Genomic DNA, 18,790 nt, shown 5'->3' on the forward strand with positions numbered 1-18,790 from the left:
ATGTCAGCCAAGACCAGACAACAGGTCCAGGTGGCACTCGAGCGATCACAGCCCTCTCCCAGAACAGCCCTTGAACCAACCTGGCCCAATTTCTCATGCAGTTGCATGCAGGCACACCGAGGGTGGCCTTTGCTTCTGAGAGTGGAGGGTATTTTTGGAAACAGATGATCCTTCTAAGGCCACACCAACTCTGCACCTCCTTCCCCAAGCCATTTGAGCATCCCTAGCTTTAGCTTCACCCTAATCTTCACATGGAAGGCGATGCACTACTGCAACGTATTCGCTAATGATCTGCTAGATTTCCAGTCCACAAGGCCCAAGCAGTTAAAAAAAAAAATACACAGGAGATTATAGCTTCGCTTCAAAAGAAATTTTTTTTTAATTTAGAAATGCAGTTATATACATAGAACAATTAAATTAAACTTTGTACAAATATTAAAATACTATCTTCACACCCACTGCAATGTACAGGATACCAGAAAATATATATAAAATAAAGCAAAATAAAACTGATTGAGTGACATCCTGCACAGCATCAATTATGCTTTTGTTTTTAAATCCCACATATATATGGAGTACCATTCTGCAAATAATTCCATAGTGGTGCAATTCAGATAAAAAGAAAACATATACAGGAAAGAAGAAAAGATTAATGCACAAAGGCAATCAAGCTCCCCTTGCATTTGCATCAGCAACTACCAGCAGTCTACCCACCGCATCATAGGACATCTGCTTCACAGACAACTTCGCTTTGTCTTCTTTTGGAAGGAAGCAAATTTGAGAATCAGAACTAAAACATTTTCCAGCACGACTCAGTTGCCTCTGTCCTTGCTCACTCGAGGACAGAAGCAAAAGCACAGCTTACGGAAAGCATATGCAGAGCATCAGTAGAACCTGTTCTGGTGGGTACGCTTGTCCGTACATCATCTGCAGAGGGTCGAGTTTGGAAGCAGTGCTGAACACAGGGCCCTGAAGAGAAGTGTGGGAAGTGGCATGCTCTGTCCTGGTGTGGAAGGGCAGGAGGAGGGGATGAAAGATTGGAAAAAGGCTTAGTGTCTGTATAAAAATATGCCTTAAAATGAAGCCTGCTCTAGGAAACCTCTCTGCGCTTTCAAAGTGTATCATAGAGCATAAATGTTTTCTAATGAAGTTCTTCTGCAAACAAAGGTTTTCATAAAGAGAAAGTTCAATCTGCAGTTCCCTGGTAAGGACTGAAGGGTGAGGCAGGATGTGCAAAATGGATGGGGTTTATTGCATTTATATACAGAAACCAGAAAGTGAAATTGATTTAGTTAGTTATCTGGATAAAGTAATAAGGCAATTTTTTTTTTTTTTTAAAATAACTGCTATCAGAACAGTAAAACCAGGTTTTGCAAATATGTTCTAAAAAGGTCACCAAGGAAATCTCAGTGTGTCCAACCAGTTGTATGTTAATATTCTTTTATACAGCAAGCCTGCTGGTGTCTGCTAAATCATGTAAACAAAGCACAAGCTTCCCTACAACCCGGTCATGAATGCATTAGTTCATTAGCCTGCAGCATACCTCTGTTTTCAGTCACAGCTCTTCCTTGCCCCCCTCCTTGTGTTCCCTTTTCTGTGCTGCAAATGACTTAACCATCCCAGGTTATTTCCAATGGCTGAGCCCGTTGCTCTCTTAGCCCCACTCCTCAGTATTGACCCAAGTCATCTACCTCTGGGAGCACCTTAGGATGTTTCCTCCCAAAACACATGGAACAGATTTCTTCCTAACACACCTGACTTCTCCATGTGCTGAAAGGCCAAATAAAGGCTCCAGATGCATTAAACGATTCACCGCACCAGAGCTGAAAGGCTAAGGAGAAACCTCAGGGGAGACATCCAAGGGGTGAACAAGCAGCATGCTGGCTGAGTAAGCATTCTTCTACACAGCAAGTTCCCTGGTGCTTAAGAAAAAGGATAAAAATGCATTAAGCTCTTCTCCCTCCCGAACTCATGAAGTTTTAACTCAGCAACAACTCCACAGGCTCACATGTTGCAGCATGTCTCTCCTCCTGACTTCATTTTTTACCTCTTCTGCAGTTAATGATGGGGACATGCAAGCTATTTAAAACCAGGACACACAAAAACATCTCTCTCACCAATGCTGCTGACCTGCTTCAAGGTGGCAGGAGGCTCTGACACAATCATTTGAGCTGAGCTTCATGATGCAGATCCTGACAGGAGACTGCCCCGCTTCCCCAGGGGTTACTGTCAGCTTCACTTTCTGGTTCTCTCAGGCTGGTCCAGTTCTGCAGTGCTTGGGCTGTAAACACTGCAGTAGGCTGCATTTTATTTATTTTTTTTAAAAAAAACTATGCAACTGAAAGGGAGCAAGAAAGTTTTTCTATTGCACATAATATTCTGAATTTCTGAAATGCCCTTTTTTTAACCTATCAAACTCCAAAAATAACAGAAACCTTTAAAATAAGTGCTATTTTTATTTTTCCAATGTAATTAAATCATTTTAATGTTCTTGAATATGACAGGATCCAGCATGTATGACAGAGCATGAGATGATTATGTCAGGAGTGTTAAATAAGAAAAAATGCCTCCCTTTGAATTCTTTTGCCAGACATAGGTGGGGAAAAAAGGTAAGGAGGCTGTGGCCCCATCAGAAAAAACAGCAAAAAAGAAAAAAAAAATCATTTACTGTGTTACATCTTGCAAGGCTGAGCCCCTGTGCTCCCCATCCACCACACCGAGATCCAGGCTGCATCTACCTACGGCAACAGCCAGAGAGGACACACTCTTTGTTCAGAGGTAACGAACACTCCTGAGATAGAGCGGAGCTCACGACTGAGGGATCTTTAAGCCTCAGCCCTTGCTCCCATAAGCAAAGACAGGACTGTGCAATTTAGTTTGTCCTAAATCTCTGCCCAAAAGACTTCTAAATCCTTCAGCCTCCACAGAATTAACACAAAGACGAATGGGTAACAATCACTTCATAATCAGTAAAGTGAGGCCTTGCTTCCCCTCCCCCTTGAAAAAAAGTTGTCAGGCAGACATCTCTCAGGTTCCTCCCCAGCCATTCTACCTCATTTTATATGAAAATAAACTCTAAAGCTGAGGACGACGTGGGCAAGAGGAATATGATGCCCCCAAACTGTTTTCCATGTTGTGGCTTGCACGGGTCCTTAGGGCCTGTTCCTACAAGTGTTGCTGCAGGGGACAGGCTCTTCTTCAAGCGCTGGAAGAGTCAGCTGGGGTTACCAGCCAGCACAGCCTGGGAGCTGGCCTGGGAGCTGCTGGTTTACCCTCTCAGCAAGCCAACAGAAGCTGCCTGTTTATGCCTGATCACAAGATCTACGCTTGCATATTTCCCTCCACCTCCGCATTTCCCCCCCTCCTTAGTAAAGCCATTTCCCACAATTTCTATAAATGAAACAAAATTAAAGCACTCCCTCTTCTGTGCAGCTTGCTTCCTTCTCTTCCCCACCCAAATTGAATTTTCTCTCCCAAACTGGCAGCTGCTTGCTTTACAATACCAGAGAGGAGAGGCAGGGCCACTCAGTACGTGCTTTCTGCTGGCGGAGCAGGCGCTCGTCCAGGGCAAGGTCAGGCCTCAGGACCAGCTTCATTGTGGGATTCTCCCACCAACCCGGTGCTAACACCGAGTTAAAGGACTGTCCCTTGCAGGAAGTCAGCATGTACCTGACTTCTACACCTTGATTGCCGAGCACCAGTTTGAGTAGACAGGACCTTAAATGCATAAAGAGCAACTCCTCCTGCTCTGAGTTGGTTAGGTAGCAGGAATGAAGTCACGTATTCTTCCCTCCACACTCCCTTACCACTGCACTCGCTCAATCGCTCCATCTGCCCTGAGAAACCAGTGAATGGGACAATTTGCTCAAGCTTAGACCACTTCCAAGGTAGGAGTTAAACACTAAATACAAACGTTCCCATGCTTATTTTCTAAAATTCCAATAGCAGATGTGTAAACAATATTTGCCCTCTACAGTGCTTGAAGCTGAGACACCACACCCCACTATAAAACAACGTGGGATTTTCACCATCCAAACCACCCAAATGGGATTTATCAAATCCTTGTGTTAATGCAAGGTAACATGACCAATAGGGAAGGAAGTTTAAAATACTGTATTTTTAAATTAATAACATCCCTCTAAAACAAGGATAGGGAAAATAGGATTCTTCCATTGACAGGCACACGCTGTCCCAGGTGTCCTGGGATTTAACAGCTAATCAGGAACAGGAGCAGCAGGTACATGGCTGGATACTATGGCCAATCCCCATTTCCAGGAACTGGAGCTAAGCCACAGTGATTTTATATATAAAGGTGTTGTGTCACTTTTACCAAGTGCTGTGACAGTATGCTCCTGGAGCAACAAGGATGAGGATGGTGAGGATCATAAACCAAAAGCAAAGCAGCAGAGATGGCATCCTTATTTACCTGTACATTACCCCATGATGTGTAAGGCCATGACATTTTGCTCCTTCAACTCAAAAATTTAGCAGCTTCTCACAGGGCAAACACTTCCCTGGTTACTTCAAGACAGTTATGACAAGGTACATGCATCTAAGAAGCCAACTCTTCTTGCTGAAACCACTCCCACAGAACAGTGTCCAGACCTCCCCGGTGAAGAACCTTAAACCACCACAACGCTTTTGTGACTGTATCACCTACCCCAGATAAATGTGGCTTCCTGCAAAAAGAGAGTCCTGTTAGCAGCAACCAGGATATTCTGATCTGCTGTAGATAACTGGGGGGGGAAGGGTATACATGTTTTTGGATCTTCTTTTCCCTGATACCAGAACTTGAAACAATCTTCGAAACTTAGGTTCAGGAATAAGCTGTGGTGTCCTCTGGCACTGCTGTCAATCTAGCCAACCTTCCCTCACAGCAACAGGCAACTGCGTTGTATTTAGGAGAGACTTTATAAATGCTGCTTACCCCCAGCCACAAGGAAGAAGCCCTTCTCTGTGGGCCCACTGAAGCCCATTAGGATAAAACAGCAGACTCATGCTGTATGAAGCTAGGAAGACGCACTAGCCTCTGAGACAGTAGCTACCCAGGATTCAAGTACGAAGGTACCTAGTGTGGCTGGAAAGGTAATTTGTGATTGCACCAATGGCACTAGACATTCACTACCTACAGGCATTTTCTCTCTTGACATTTTCAAACACCTGAACCACTTCTAGATTACATCTCAAAAGCGTTACCTCTGCCTGAAGATCTGACCAAAGCAACCTACTAAGCTTTAGTGCAGAACCACTTTAACTGAAAAAGCTTTGCAACACACAGCTTATTCAGAAAAGCAGGGCCACAAATTTGGTTCCAGTCCTGATGCCTCAGTGAATGGGGTTAACTCATAGTTAACACAGGGTTGGTTAACTGAAAGTCACATCCTCCAAGCTTTCTGTACCCTGCTAACCACTGGCCATTCTCCAAGGCTCTTCTACAGCCTAACACCAGGAGCTGCTCTGGCACCAGACCAAAGCTGACAGGGTTGTTTTATTGGCAGTACAGTCCCAGTCCTAGCTTCTAGAAACACAGCATAATCAAGTGGGCTGCATGAGTAGAGAAGGAAGGAGGAGACAAAAGTGATTTTCAGGAATGGACTCCTGCAGAGATGGTTTTTGAGAAGGGGGCAGAGGGCATTCCTACATATTGGACTTCTCAGCCTTCAACGCTCTAGCAATTCTCAATGAACTGTTATTGCACAGCTAAGTTGTCATACAGCCCATCTCATCTGAGGCGCTTCTAGACATCACAAGCTGCCCCTTAACTGGGATCCCTCCCAAGCCCAGCTTCAGTCCCAGTGAGGGCGTTTTGTCCTGCCCTATCACAAAGAGGATGCCGGAAGAAGAGCCTATATAACATATTTAAGTATATATAAACTGTGTCTGCACCCAGTGAGCAAGCGGTTTTAGCCCCTGCTCTCTGGGCAGCAGAAGGGCTAGAGAGGCTGATAAGCTGCAACAAGCCGGTGTGAGGAGGAGAAAGGCACGAGAAAAGAGCAGCTCTTCAGAGACTGCTATCGAACATCTGGCTGGGGAAGAGGAGAGGAGAGCTCAAATCCACTCTGTTCCTTGAGCCCCTGATGCTGATGGAATGGGGAAGCCAGCGCTGCACCAACTCCACTGGTGCATCCAGGAGGCAACCTGGCAACATCCTTTGGATCTTCAGCTGAGGGCATCTCTGCTTGGAGGTATCCAGGGCACAGCTCGCGAGGACGGGGAAGGCTGCACAGAGTGCTTCTGTCCCGAAGGCAGGGGGAGGGGAGGAGGAAGAAATCCAAGAGGGAGAAGGCTAGACAAACACAGCAGGCCTCATGCTTCCTTCAATAAGGGAATATCTGAATGGTGGGGAGAGAAAAAAAAGAAAAAGTCAAACTTTTGCAGTTCAGCACACCCCAGAAAAACAACTGTTCAAAGCAAGACAGGCTCCCGCTTCTATAACGTGATAATCCAGTGGTCTTCCTGTCATCACAACACAGCAGAAGGGACCTCTGGAGGACTCTGCTCCAACCTGCCCCTGCGAGTGGGACCATCGCCAGTACCAGCCTTGAAAATCTCCAAGGACAGAGACTCCATCACCCCTCCGGGTGCCCATCTGGTGCTGCACTATCCTCCTAGTGCAAAATATTTTCCTAATGCCCAATCTGAATCTGTCAAGTTACAGCTTGTGGCCACTGCCCTATGTTACATCATCTGGCTGAGAAGAGTTTGGCTCCATAGTCTTTTTGACCCCCTGTAATGTAATTGTAGTCAATTGTTAACTTGGCCCTCAGCTGCTTCTTCACCAGATTAAAGAAGCCCAGCTCCCTCAGGCACTCCCCACAAGCCCCTGGCTACCTTGGCAGGCCTCCAACAGAGCCTGTCCGGTTTCTCTACATCTCTCTTGAACTGGGGGTCCCACAACAAAATACAGTATTCCCAGTAAAGCCTCACCAATGTTGTTTAGGGGAAGGTAATAACTTCCCTTAAGAATGACAGTTTTTGTCTTTCCCATAGCCTCATCAATCCTTTAGTTCCTCAAAATGTCCAAGACGTGTTTCTTACTGTGACAGGGATGGTTGGAAATACAAGGGTCACACTTGCCCTTATCTAACTTGAAGAAATGCAACCTCCTCCAGTAGCTGTAGCTTCCTCATCTTTGAGCCATAAGCACAAGCTTTATGGTCTCCTGCTGCAAGACGCAATCTGCTACTGTACAACAAGCCTTAGAGGCAATACATGTTTCCAGGCAGTGATAAAAATGACACAGCGCAGAGGCAACATCCTCTAATTTCTACACTGCAGGCATTTTTTGTTAAGCTTCACTTTTGGATTTCTGCTGTTTACACAGAGGTTTAATGCCCATCTCAGGACGTTGCCATTTCCGCAACAGTGGAAATCCTCTTTAACTGTTTTTACGGCAAGGGTTCTGGGTGGCATTACTACGGCTGTAGGGCTTGACACCATCGAAAGGAGCAGTTCTGCCCTGAGTTATCTACAAGCCAGTTACACTTCTTGCCTAAGACACAGCAGTCTCTGCAGAAGGAACCTTAAGCTGCAGCTTCACGTCAGCTCTGGCATTGTAAAGCCACTCCTTCAGGGCAGAACAGAAGTGAAGAATGCAAGATGCACTGACTGTTTAACAGACTTGCCCCTCTGCCCTGTACTGTAAGTTTAACCACATCCCTTTTAGGTCTTCACGCATGCCAAGGCTGCAGCACTGTATGCACTGTGGCAGTAAGCTGCTTACTAAAACAGTCTACAAATGAAGAAGCCCAAATATCACAAAGGGTTTGTAGTCCAAGCATATCCTCCCACTCCCACCAACTTGGTTTCCACAAACACAGCTATTTTACTGCATTTGCACTATGATGCTAGAGGCTGGCATTTCTCTGCAAATCTTTTGCTAAGACAACAAGAGTGAGCAGCAGAACCCCAACAGTCTGGAAAGACTGCCCTAGGCTCCCAGTCTGAGAGCACTGCATACTTCAGAAGAAGGCACTGCATACTGCTCGCACATCTAAGTTGTGAAACATGCCATGGAGACTGGGATACCTCTTTTCAAAAGCTCCTCTGGTGCCTGACATACATAGGGGCATTCCTTGCCATTTGCATCCTAGGTAATCAACTGCAGAACCTACTCTTATAAGCGTCTCATTCAGTGCTCCTTGCCCAAGTCACATACCATCTGTGTATTCCTCAGAGGAAGTGAGTGATAAAAGGCTCTGTATGTCACTGCTTTCTGAATCTTGGACCTCTTTGTGTACAGGTCTACTGCTAGCCATGCCAGCTACCCAGGAAGAGGTAGCAGCCTGATGCACAAGAACAGTTTCAGAGCGCTGAGAGCCACTGGCTTCACACAGTCCAGAATGTCCGGGGGCTTCATCTTCTCTTTCAAAGCTATTGTGAGCCCCTTGGTCCTGCTGCTGCATCTCTCTGGCTCCATTCTGCCCAGCTCCCTCCGAGAGCACGATCTGCACTCGGGAGTCCGAGGGTGGAATGCAGTTCCCTGTGCTGCCATACACCGCTTCTTCATAGGATGGCAAGGCCACTTGGACACCATCCACCATGATAGAGACCTGATCTCCAGACACACCTTGCTCTCTCCTCAAAAAAAGAAACAAAGAGGGGGAAGGGGGGAAAAAAAAAAAATCAAGTTGAGCATTTATATTTTTATATATATGTTACAAAGAACTCCAGTAACCTCCCACAGCGGAACTCTAATACTCACCATTGACTTATTTAGGGAGAACAGACAGAAACATGAATGGTGGTTTAACAAGGTCAAGCAAGCATAACCTTGCAGCCCTACCGTGAACTGCCATAAAAATGAGCAGGGGCTGTAATTCACAGTGCCTGATGGATTTAGCAGCAAGAGCTGAAAAGGTTACAATGCTTCCCACCTCACCTGCCTCCACAGCTAAATCTGACAAAGATCATGACTCAGAGCGCTCTGCTGTCACAGCCGGCAGATAAAAAAGAACTCTGACCACCACTGATTTCAGCTTGTTACACTGCTATATTCTGCAACACCCAGCGCTGCCTGTTCTGCCACCTTTGCTGCTGGCGAGATAACCTCTGGTGGGGTGGGGCAGAGAGCTCTTAAATTGGCACAGTGTGAATCACCTAGGCTCATGAGTCAGAGTCCTGAGATTGAATTTTTCTTTTTCAGTGGTTTGGACTTCTTCAGAAAAGGGCAGACTCCAGGGCCCCACCTCTCAACCTCCCTGCTGCTGGACAGCCATGTCTCTGCTCTTATTTAAGGAGTACTAGTAGCTGGTTTGGAACAGGGAGTCCACAGTGACTTTGCTGACCTCAGCTGGCAGCAGTGTTATGGCTGGGTCCCTCCTCTCATCCACAAACCCAGGCCAGGAGTGTTCTCCTCCCACAGCAGGGAACAATGGCAGATTTGCATGTGTATCTAATCAGCAGTACTGCCTGAATTCACGTCCATAGAATCTCACAAACAGACTGAGGGAGATGCATATATATACCCAGACCCATACTTAGTAGCTATCCAAGGCTAGAAGAGGCAGGAGGTTGATCTACAGCCAGGCTAGTAGGGATCATAACTTTTCACATTCAAAGCCAAGGAAAAAGAACAAGGAAACCACTCATCAGATGACATGTTAGAATGGGGACTGCAGCTGGGTATCGCAGACCACGATTTCAGACTACTGCTGGACCATGGGGCAGAAGTGCAACCGAGGTGATTAAAATAAGAGCAGAGAAGCAAGGAGGTAAGTTGCTCCAAAATGAAGGCCAAAAACAAATACCTTAATGGCTTTCTGCTGCAAGGAAACAGGATGCCTCCGAGCCCCTCCAAACCCCAGCTATGCTTACCTGCTATGATGGAACGACTTCAGCTTTGGCTGCAGCAAAACAAACAGCACAACTAAGAGCAGAATCAGGGCGACGGAGCTTGCTGTGGAGGCTACTATGGACAGCGTGGGTACTCCAATTGTTGGAGGAGAGTCCTTCTCTACAAAACCAAGAGGAACACAAGGTAAAATGACCCACTCCCTTAAATCACTGCCACAGGGAAGGAAAAGCATCCACATTGCCTGCTCCCAGGAGTTACACTTGGGTGCACATGTGAGAAGCCCAAGTTTCCCATACAGTCAAGGCACACCAGCTATCTCTTACAGAGGACAGTTCAGAGCTCAAGCTGACACCTCTCCATCAGCTGTAAAGGGAACCTAAAACATGCACATACAAGGGTCCTTTGGAGAAACACAAGGCAAACACAAGAAAAGCAGTGCAAGCAGACCATGGGAACTGACAGATGGTGGTAAGGGTCATGTTATATATAGAGCTGGCTGAGCAAAAGCTAAAATACATCCTGATGTCACCAGCAAGGCCAATAATTGTCTAGCAAAATAAGCAGGATATTTTAGGCCAAACAATAGGAAAAGCTCCAAATAATGGGGTTTTTTGGCTAATGGAACAGCCTCCCAAAGGAAGAGGTGGAAGTCACCTGGATATATTTAAGACACAGCAAGTATTCAGTTTCTCTCTCACACAAACATATGCCAGGGAACAGAGAGGGAAGGCAGATGTTGCTTCAGGATGCTGAGTTTTCAGTGTTAGATACATGTGCCCTGTTCACATTACTCCTTCCTACCCTTCCTCAGCTGTGCTGTGTGACTGTACGGGAACCAATTTGGCTTTTAAAGGTCCCTTGCAAGACAGGAATAAATTGGGAGTGCAGAGAGAATGGCCTGGAGCTGGTATTGCTGAGCACTGCATATCATGCCTAGAACGCTACACTAGTCCTTTCACCTCCCTAGAGCAAATAACTGTATATGTGTTGCCTCTGTCCCTAATTTATGTCTTTGGTAAAGATCTGAAAAACCTCACCTCCCCATCAGCAAATACTATCATGCATTTCACATTCAGGACATTCCCAAGTATGCAATTCCTCAATTCCTTTTTGCTACATTCAACACATTCTTTGGGAGCACAGGTCTCAAATTGCAGGGGGATGCAGGACACACATGCAGGTAGGGATGAGGGGAAAGAAGAGCATGCAAACAGAAGAAAAAAGTTGGAGGACCACTGTTTTTAAGCCTACAGCCTGAAATCTATGCCCAAAACAGGCATGTAAGCTGGAAAGCCAGTTTGCATTTTCTGCATCTTCTCTTGGGGTCAAACCTATTGGTTTAGTTGTTTTGAACTTGTTTTCCTGAAATTTTTCAGAAGCAGCTTGACCTCTCCCCAGGGGAAAAAAAAAAAAAAACAACATCTGGTACATTTTTCCCTATGGCAAATAGGGTTGAGTAAGGATTTCTATTTTCAACATTACCCAGGGCACTTTGAGTATGCTGACAGGGAAGAGGGTAGGCAAACAGGGGTGCTCCATTTTCAGCATCAGTACACAATGCTGTAAAACTGCTCACTACTCAAGGTACACTCCAGCACATTCACCATCTCATATTCCAACAAGATGCTCACTAATTAATACAATAAACTGTCAAAAGGCTATGGGGCTGACAGGCTCAGAGCTGCACAAAACATCTGATAACTGCTTCAGATTTCATTTACTTTATATGGAGCAGGTGGGATCTTACCCATTACCAATCATTTTAAGACCTACTGCCTTTCTCTACAGTCTCCCACCTCCTCTTCCTTTTAGCCCTGTGAAAGAGACCCGTTCCTTAAACCTCAGCTGTCTCTGACCCTGACCAGTTGTTTCAAAGCCTGTGCTGTGAAAGCAATGGCTTTTTCACTGGGTCAGACTTTTGATGCCCCATATTTTTGATAAGGTCACTGATCCCTCTGGATGCTAAAGAAATCTGAGGGATTTCTGCTCATCACAACACAATCCCTTCAGCCCTGATGTAGACCAAGTGCCACCATGCAGGAATGCCACCCGGGGAACACTACCTGCAATAGCACAGCTTTGTTCTGCAGCCTGGGTGCAGCAAGGGGAAGGGGGAATACTATGGAAAGGAAGCTTATGCTGAATTGGAAAAGCCTCTTCAGGATCTAGTTGCTGCCAGGTAAACTCCCGGTTTCCTTCCTTATACATCATAGGAAGGAGCTACTGGAGTGGCTGTGACAGAGACACTGAGAAGACAGTGTCTTTGTGACAGGACAGGATGTTCCAGAGATCACAGGTATGTAGTGAGCTCCATAAACAGCTTCAAGAAGGTGCTTCTCTGTTTCCTTCCAATTAAGCTAACACATTTTGCTTTACGGATTACGAGACTTAATTCCGGAGTGTACATCTTGCTGACTCAGGATGACTGAGCAGTAAGACTCTATCAACAAGCCAAACTTGAAGAGGGGAGGGAGTTCTCCCTTTATCCAGTATGCATGCTTTTAAAACCAGAAGAGCTGTAGGCAAACTAAGAGCTGTATGATGAACATTTTCCTGCAAACCTTTTTACTTTCCTGCTTTGATGGAGGAATTCCTGTTCAGCTGGGAGACCCCCACAAAACAAAAGCTGTCCACTTCCACTTGGAGAGAAGCAGAAATCATTTGTCAGCAATGTCCTTTCCTGCCAGTACAGTGAAAAGCAGCACCATCGAGCTCTTTGCCACAGGAGGCCAACAGTTACTTAACCTGTTTGCAAGGAAGATTGGCTCAACACACGCACGCACATGTGGACAGACGGGTACACCGCTGACGGAGATGTACTGTCAAACCCATCAGGAGCAAAACCAGACAGCATGGAAAATGCTTTAGTTAGGGCCTCCCCCATTTCTGGGATGAGAGCTGTCAAAATAAGAGGCTCCACATAAGTAACAAGTTGCCTCCTTTATACTCCTTTCCATGGGTTGTCTCCTTGCATGAGGGACTCTGAGCCTGCATCTGATGACGTTTTTAATAAAGAGCTGTGACTGTGAGCCACATTTATGAAATTGCTGGAGCAATGAGAGGCAGCTGCATAGAATTCCTCAGCACTACACTGATTCAGTGTTTAAGGATAATCTGAAAAGCCAATGCAAGGGCAATTTGGACTGTCCCTCTGGAGTCAGGGAGCACTCACCTGGGCTGAGCCTGCAGCTGACTTCCATGGCTGGGTTCCACTCTCCATTCTTGCAGGTCAAGTATTTATAATCTCCTTTCAGCATGTAGCCTTCGACGCACAGGTACTCTATGACACTGCCTGAAGTCAGAGGGTTGTTGCAGGGGCTAGGGTGGCATTTATAGCCTCCATTCTCAGGCTGTGGTGGCTGGGGACAATCTGGAAAAAAAAGAGAAAGCATCACAGAGGATATCTCAGAGAAAGACATCTGTTACTCAACAGATACAGCACATAGGCAGACTTCCACCTACAAACACCCACTAAATTAAGAAACTACCAAAACCGAGAAGAAAGACTGTTACACAACGGCAGAGAACACTGCTCAGTGTCACCTTTGATATGTCTTCTCTGATTGCTAAATACTGCTTGTTATCCCAGTAGTACAATCCAGTTGGCAGGCATCAAACTGGTGATATTTTTGAACAGTGACAACATGATTTCACATGAGATTCCACATGAGAGGGGCCCAGAAAATTCTTGGTGCTATCTTTCCCCCACAGCTGTTTCACTAGAGACTGGGGGGAACCTAACAACCAGACTTTCCTATTAGCCTAGTTCGGGAAAAGCATGAGACCTCCTACTGAAACAAATGAAGAATGCAAACACCCCACTGTACTATGGGTACAATGTCAAGGTACAGAGCTGCCCCGTAAGGCACCCTGGAAGCCTGTAAGAGCACACTGATTTTAGCTATTTTACATAGATATACCACCAACAGTTTGGGAAACAGTAGCACCAAGTATTCTAGCCTATTTTTAAAAAGGAATTAGTTATATTACAGAGACATTTCTAAAAAACCCTCTGTTTACCTATGTGAAGTCTGGAGTGCTGAAGGCACTTTACATTTCTCTTTGCACCTCCCCTATCCTGACTAATGGGTGTAGACATAGTACATGCCAGAAATTTTCTTGTAGAATTTTCAATAGCCATTCAAATAAAAACAACAAACCACACATAAGGAAACTGCACTGAAAACAGGATATTTGTATTGCTTAGAATTTCCTCTCCTGTAGCAAGTCACAGTGACCCTGCAGAACAGCCCCAACACCCCCTGCTGACACCACATATCTGCCTGGCCGGAAAAGGGAGAAATCCAGATTTTGGCCTTTAAATCCACATCAACTTCCCAAACTTCACAAAACAAAATACATCAAAGATCCCTCTTGAGATATTTTGGGGCGTGGAAAACCAACCAACCCACCCTATTCCATCACATTGTGGTGATCCAGGCCTGCCCTTAAACCCTGGAGCACGCAGTCCCACGTTCTGCCTCCAAGGGTCCCACTTACCGTGGGACAAACAGCAAGAAACAGCTGGGCAAAGTTCAAGTAACTGGATTTTGAAGAAGATTTAAGAAGCAAAAGAAAACTTTAGATATTCATTCCACCGTGGAAAAATTTGGTACATTACCGCAGTGCAAGTGACCCTTGAACCTAATCACGTGTGTGAATGCATCATAGGTAGTGCCTTGTAAATGCCAGTAAACCCCAAGATGAAGTGCTGAGTGAAGCCAAAAACCCTCTGGTATGAGTTCTGCCAGCTTTATAACTGCAGTTCAGTTTACTTCTTGAGAGAAAAGGTTAACAGGGGTCTAAGCAGCAGCTTTTCAAGACGACTTTGTTCTTGAGGAGATTTATTCTTAAATAAGCTTCAGAGAAGCCACTGTCCCATGCCTCATGAGTATGAACTGTTGCCTCTTCTGTGTTTCTTTATTTGTGCTTTCTGCAATAATTTCCCATTTTGTAACCAATGTTTTAACCCTTCGCCTTATGAGGCTAAAACTTGCTTTCACTTTAAGCCTGTCCAACACTTAGCGTCAGCTGGCATCAGCTGAAGCGACAGATTCATGGCACATTTCACATTCAGGCACATGCCCTGCCTCATCTGCAGCCCAGGAGAGGGGCTTCTTGCTAAATCGCAATGACCACGTGAGCGCCAGACATTCTCAGCAATTTAACATGTACCTCTCTAGGCAATGGTAGAGAGCTGTGGGGAAAAGCTGCTGTTGCCACAGCAGTTGCCAAAACTCAGGAGCAGAGAGGACAACTTCCCTACACCTTTGTATGCCACAGGAGGTACCTGGAATTGCTTGGGAGCCACGCACAGTACCTTTCTGCTAACTGATTGCAGCAAATAGAGCTCGTTTCCTCTGTTTCCCCCTTCTCCTGAGCCATACCCATGCACGGCCATTGCGCCAGGAGCCCTTTTGGACCAAGCAGCAGCTCACTTTGGTTCCCCTTCTATCGTAAAGTGCCACCTACACTGATGAGGTTTCTGAGTTACAGACAAATATCAGCCAGCCAACAAGAAACAAGCACTCATTTACATTGCAGTAGCTCTCTTAAAGGCTTGGAAATACCACCACATCAGTCACCTACAGAACCCTCACTTGGCCTCCTCACACGAGGGCTTCAGCTGCACAACTGCAGATTGGTTTCCTCCTCACCTCCACAGGCCATTTGGCACACAAAAGGAGAGAAGCAGCTGATACGTGTGTTCAGTCAGCTGTCCCTGACTTGTCCTCCTCACACAGGGAAGAGATTGCAGAATTAGTCACCTCCCCTTTCTTTTCCCCCACCACTATAGGTCATTTGCCATCACAGCATCCAAGAGCATCACAAGATTTTAAAATGCCACCTTCACTGTGACGGAAGAACACCGTTTATGTGCTGGCGAAATAGGTAAAAAAGATTTGGATCAGGCAGCCAGAACATCAACACCCTCAACCTGACTGAGCATCTCTGGGCAACCCCAGCTCCCCTGGAAGGCCACCTGAACTGTCCTTTGCAAGGCTGCCTCAGGGAAACAGAGCATCTCAGAGCCTACAGCTTTGGAGAAGGCTACTAGACAGTACTGATGGCTTTAAAGATTGTTGGAGGTGGCCCAGGCAAGGGTTGGGTGGGTAAGATGACAGACTGCTGGTGCCTGAAAAACTGGGGAAGTCAAACACCTCTGCTCCCTACTGGACCAGCTCCCTTTGCCTGGCATCTCTGGCAGAGCTCAGCACCTCTGCAAACCATGGCCCAGCCCAGCATAACACAGGCACCCAGGAAGCTTGAGACAGACGATGCAGCTTTCCACTACGGGGACCTGTTCCTAAATTTTCAGTACCCTCAGCTTTCACACGCTCCATAATGGGTTTCTTCAATTGCCTCCATATGTGTACTCTAAACTGGGGCTAACAGAAGAAGAGTCTGATTCTGCACAACCCTTTATCTCACCAAACAGTAACAAAGCTTACGCTCTGAGTTTGCAGCACTGGTATACCCACAGCAACGCAGAACCAGGCAGAGCAGCCCATTTACCACTTTTGACAGAATAAACCACTGACACACCAGGGGTGAGGAGAGCTGGGTGACAACTGCTGCCAGAACGTATGTCCAGAGCGGCCTGCTCCCAGCTGTGCTTTGTAGCCAGAGGTGCAGATGGATGGGAATAGCTGCCTGCATGAACTGTTTATTAGCACTCCAGAGCGTGGCTGTGTCATGACAGTTCGGTACTGGGTTTGGGAGCAGCCTGACACAGCTCTCCTTCCAGCTCACGCTTCCCAAATGGGCTGCATGCGCTTAACCCTCAGCAGTGTTTGCATGCTGCCGCGTGGCCCAGCCCCAGGCTAGAGCGTTGCTGTTTGGATATTACTTTGCTTTTGCTTTTTGAGGCACTTGAACTAAACGATGGAGAAGGGTTTTTCAGTATTTCAGCCCCAATTAAAGCTGGGCCGATTTCAAGGGACACAGCAAAACTGTGACCCCCAGATTGACTCCTTCCAAGTTTCAAAGGTATGTGGCACATAGTGGATACACTGAAGCTTCCCAAAAGGGTACAAAAATTCCTTTAAAATTGTGGGACACTAAGTACATATATGTGCTGGTTTTGGCTGGGATAGCGTTAATATTCTTCACAGTAGCTAGCATGGGGCTATGTTTTGGATTTGTGCTGGAAACAGTGGTGATAACACTGGGATGTTTTCGTTACTGCTGAGCAGTGCTTGCACAGAGTCAAGGCCTCTTCTGCCTCTCACCCCACCCCACCAGCGAGGAGGCTGGGGGGGGCACAAGAAGCTGGGAGGGGACACAGCTAGGACAGCTGACCCCAGCTGACCAAAGGGATACCCCATACCATATGGCATCATGCTCAGCATATAAAGCTGGGGGAAGAAGGAGGAAGGGGGGCTTTGCTTGCGTGCACGGCTTTTGCTTTCCCTATTAAACTGTCTTTATCTCAACCCACCAGTTTTTTCACTTTTACTCTTCCGATTCTCTCCTGCATCCCACCGGGGGGAGTGGGAGAGTGGCTGTGTAGTGTTTGATCGCCAGCTGGGGTTAAACCATGACAATATATTGTAACAATCGACCCCCTTCCCAATAGTATCAGCCTAGACTCACAATGGCACTGGGTTATATTTGAAATACAAAGAAACATGCAGGAATTTCATCAACTCCCTCCCTGAAACACATGTTCTTGGAAGTATCCCAGAGCTTATGAGACATCTTAAAACAAATGTTCACGCCAGGCAAGGAAAAGAAAGAGAGCCAAGTTACAGAAGTTATCAACTTCCTAGGGGTTACCTACATCCTAGGCTTGCAAAGCTATTCCCAGCATCTTGATTCATCAAGCTTTGGGGACAGACAGAAACAGTGGTTTTGAACATTGCAGTACTGTGTGCGAAGGGGGCAGAGCTCTACTCCCAAAGGCCCTGTTTCTAAGAGGTACTGAAGTCTGACGTCTCCCGAGAGAGCTGGTTCTCTGCCAGCACACACTGCTGGAAAACAGGAAAGAGATAACAACTGACAAGAAGTCCAAACATTTTGAACATCACTGAACTCTGTTCAGAGGTAAAGAAACTGTCATTTCCAGATCGACAGGCACAAATAAAGTTATGTACTGAAGTTTCTGCAAATGCCATTCCAAAATACTAGGTATTTAATATATAGGCAATTTTTTTTATACACAAATGAAAAAATACTAAGCCAGTATGCACCTCCACCCAGTATCCCATCAAATCATCTGTAAGCACCGTATTTTTCTGTGTCTAGGTCACATGAGAAAATACTGTCCTCCTTCAAGGAGGGTTAACTGCTCTTATGTTCTTTGAATAGCTGTTACCAGCTTGACAATAAGCAGCACAACACTAAGGAACCTCTTTTTTGTTGCAACCAGTGTCATCACATTGTACGTTCAGCGGGTCCCTTTCCCATGGCTCTGCTAGTAGTAGCAAGCTCCACTTGCTTTCTCTTCTACCAAATTCACAGACAGCTTGCAAGGGGCTGGAACATGGCTTTGTTTAGAGACAGTAAGAGATGTCAGTTGGCCAAACTGATTAACCTAATCACCAAAGGATGAAATGGATCTTCCATATCCTGGCTGAGCTGAAGCTGAGCCATGGTCCTGAACGTTGACCTGATGTCAGGTCTGCTCAGGCCTGAGCAGAGCTACACAGCATTTCTAACATAATGTAAAAACAACACAAAACCAAGCCATGGTCACAGATAATACCACAGATGGAAGTACGTGGTATTTTGTGTGCTGACAAAAATGAGGGTTTTACGTACTCAGAACATAAACCACAGGAGCGCAGCTGAGCCTTGGTCTCTGTGTGTGAAATTCACAGATAAGCAGAAGATTTACAAAGCCCAAGCAGGATGAGCCTGTTGCAGCAAAGATCAAGTACAATACACTCCACTTACACATACAATGTAAGATTAAAACATACTTCAGTCTGACCGGGTAATTGCCACAGAATTATAAAAGCTCCCCAGTACTGACCTTCTTTGCACAGGCAC

General features: G+C 46.0%; 1 protein-coding gene across 5 annotated transcripts in view; it reads right to left on the reverse strand.

Moving 5' to 3' along the window:
- Window positions 1-370: 370 nt before the first annotated feature.
- SUSD6 (sushi domain containing 6) overlaps window positions 371-18,790 on the reverse strand; it is a 99,493-nt gene continuing 81,073 nt past the window's right edge. For 4 of the 5 annotated variants that reach the window (XM_075502915.1, XM_075502917.1, XM_075502918.1 and 1 more), the window contains exons 5-8: window positions 12,969-13,166; window positions 9,817-9,955; window positions 8,159-8,580; window positions 371-6,332 (exon numbers count right to left, since the gene is read on the reverse strand). In XM_075502915.1, the coding sequence (XP_075359030.1) occupies window positions 6,307-6,332; window positions 8,159-8,580; window positions 9,817-9,955; window positions 12,969-13,166 (785 nt within the window). In that variant the 3' untranslated portion in view covers window positions 371-6,306. The remainder of the gene's footprint in view (window positions 6,333-8,158; window positions 8,581-9,816; window positions 9,956-12,968; window positions 13,167-18,790) is intronic. The other variant, XM_075502920.1, reaches the window with a different exon arrangement.

This window comes from Mycteria americana, chromosome 5 (assembly GCF_035582795.1).
Source record: "Mycteria americana isolate JAX WOST 10 ecotype Jacksonville Zoo and Gardens chromosome 5, USCA_MyAme_1.0, whole genome shotgun sequence".
NCBI lineage: Eukaryota > Metazoa > Chordata > Aves > Ciconiiformes > Ciconiidae > Mycteria > Mycteria americana.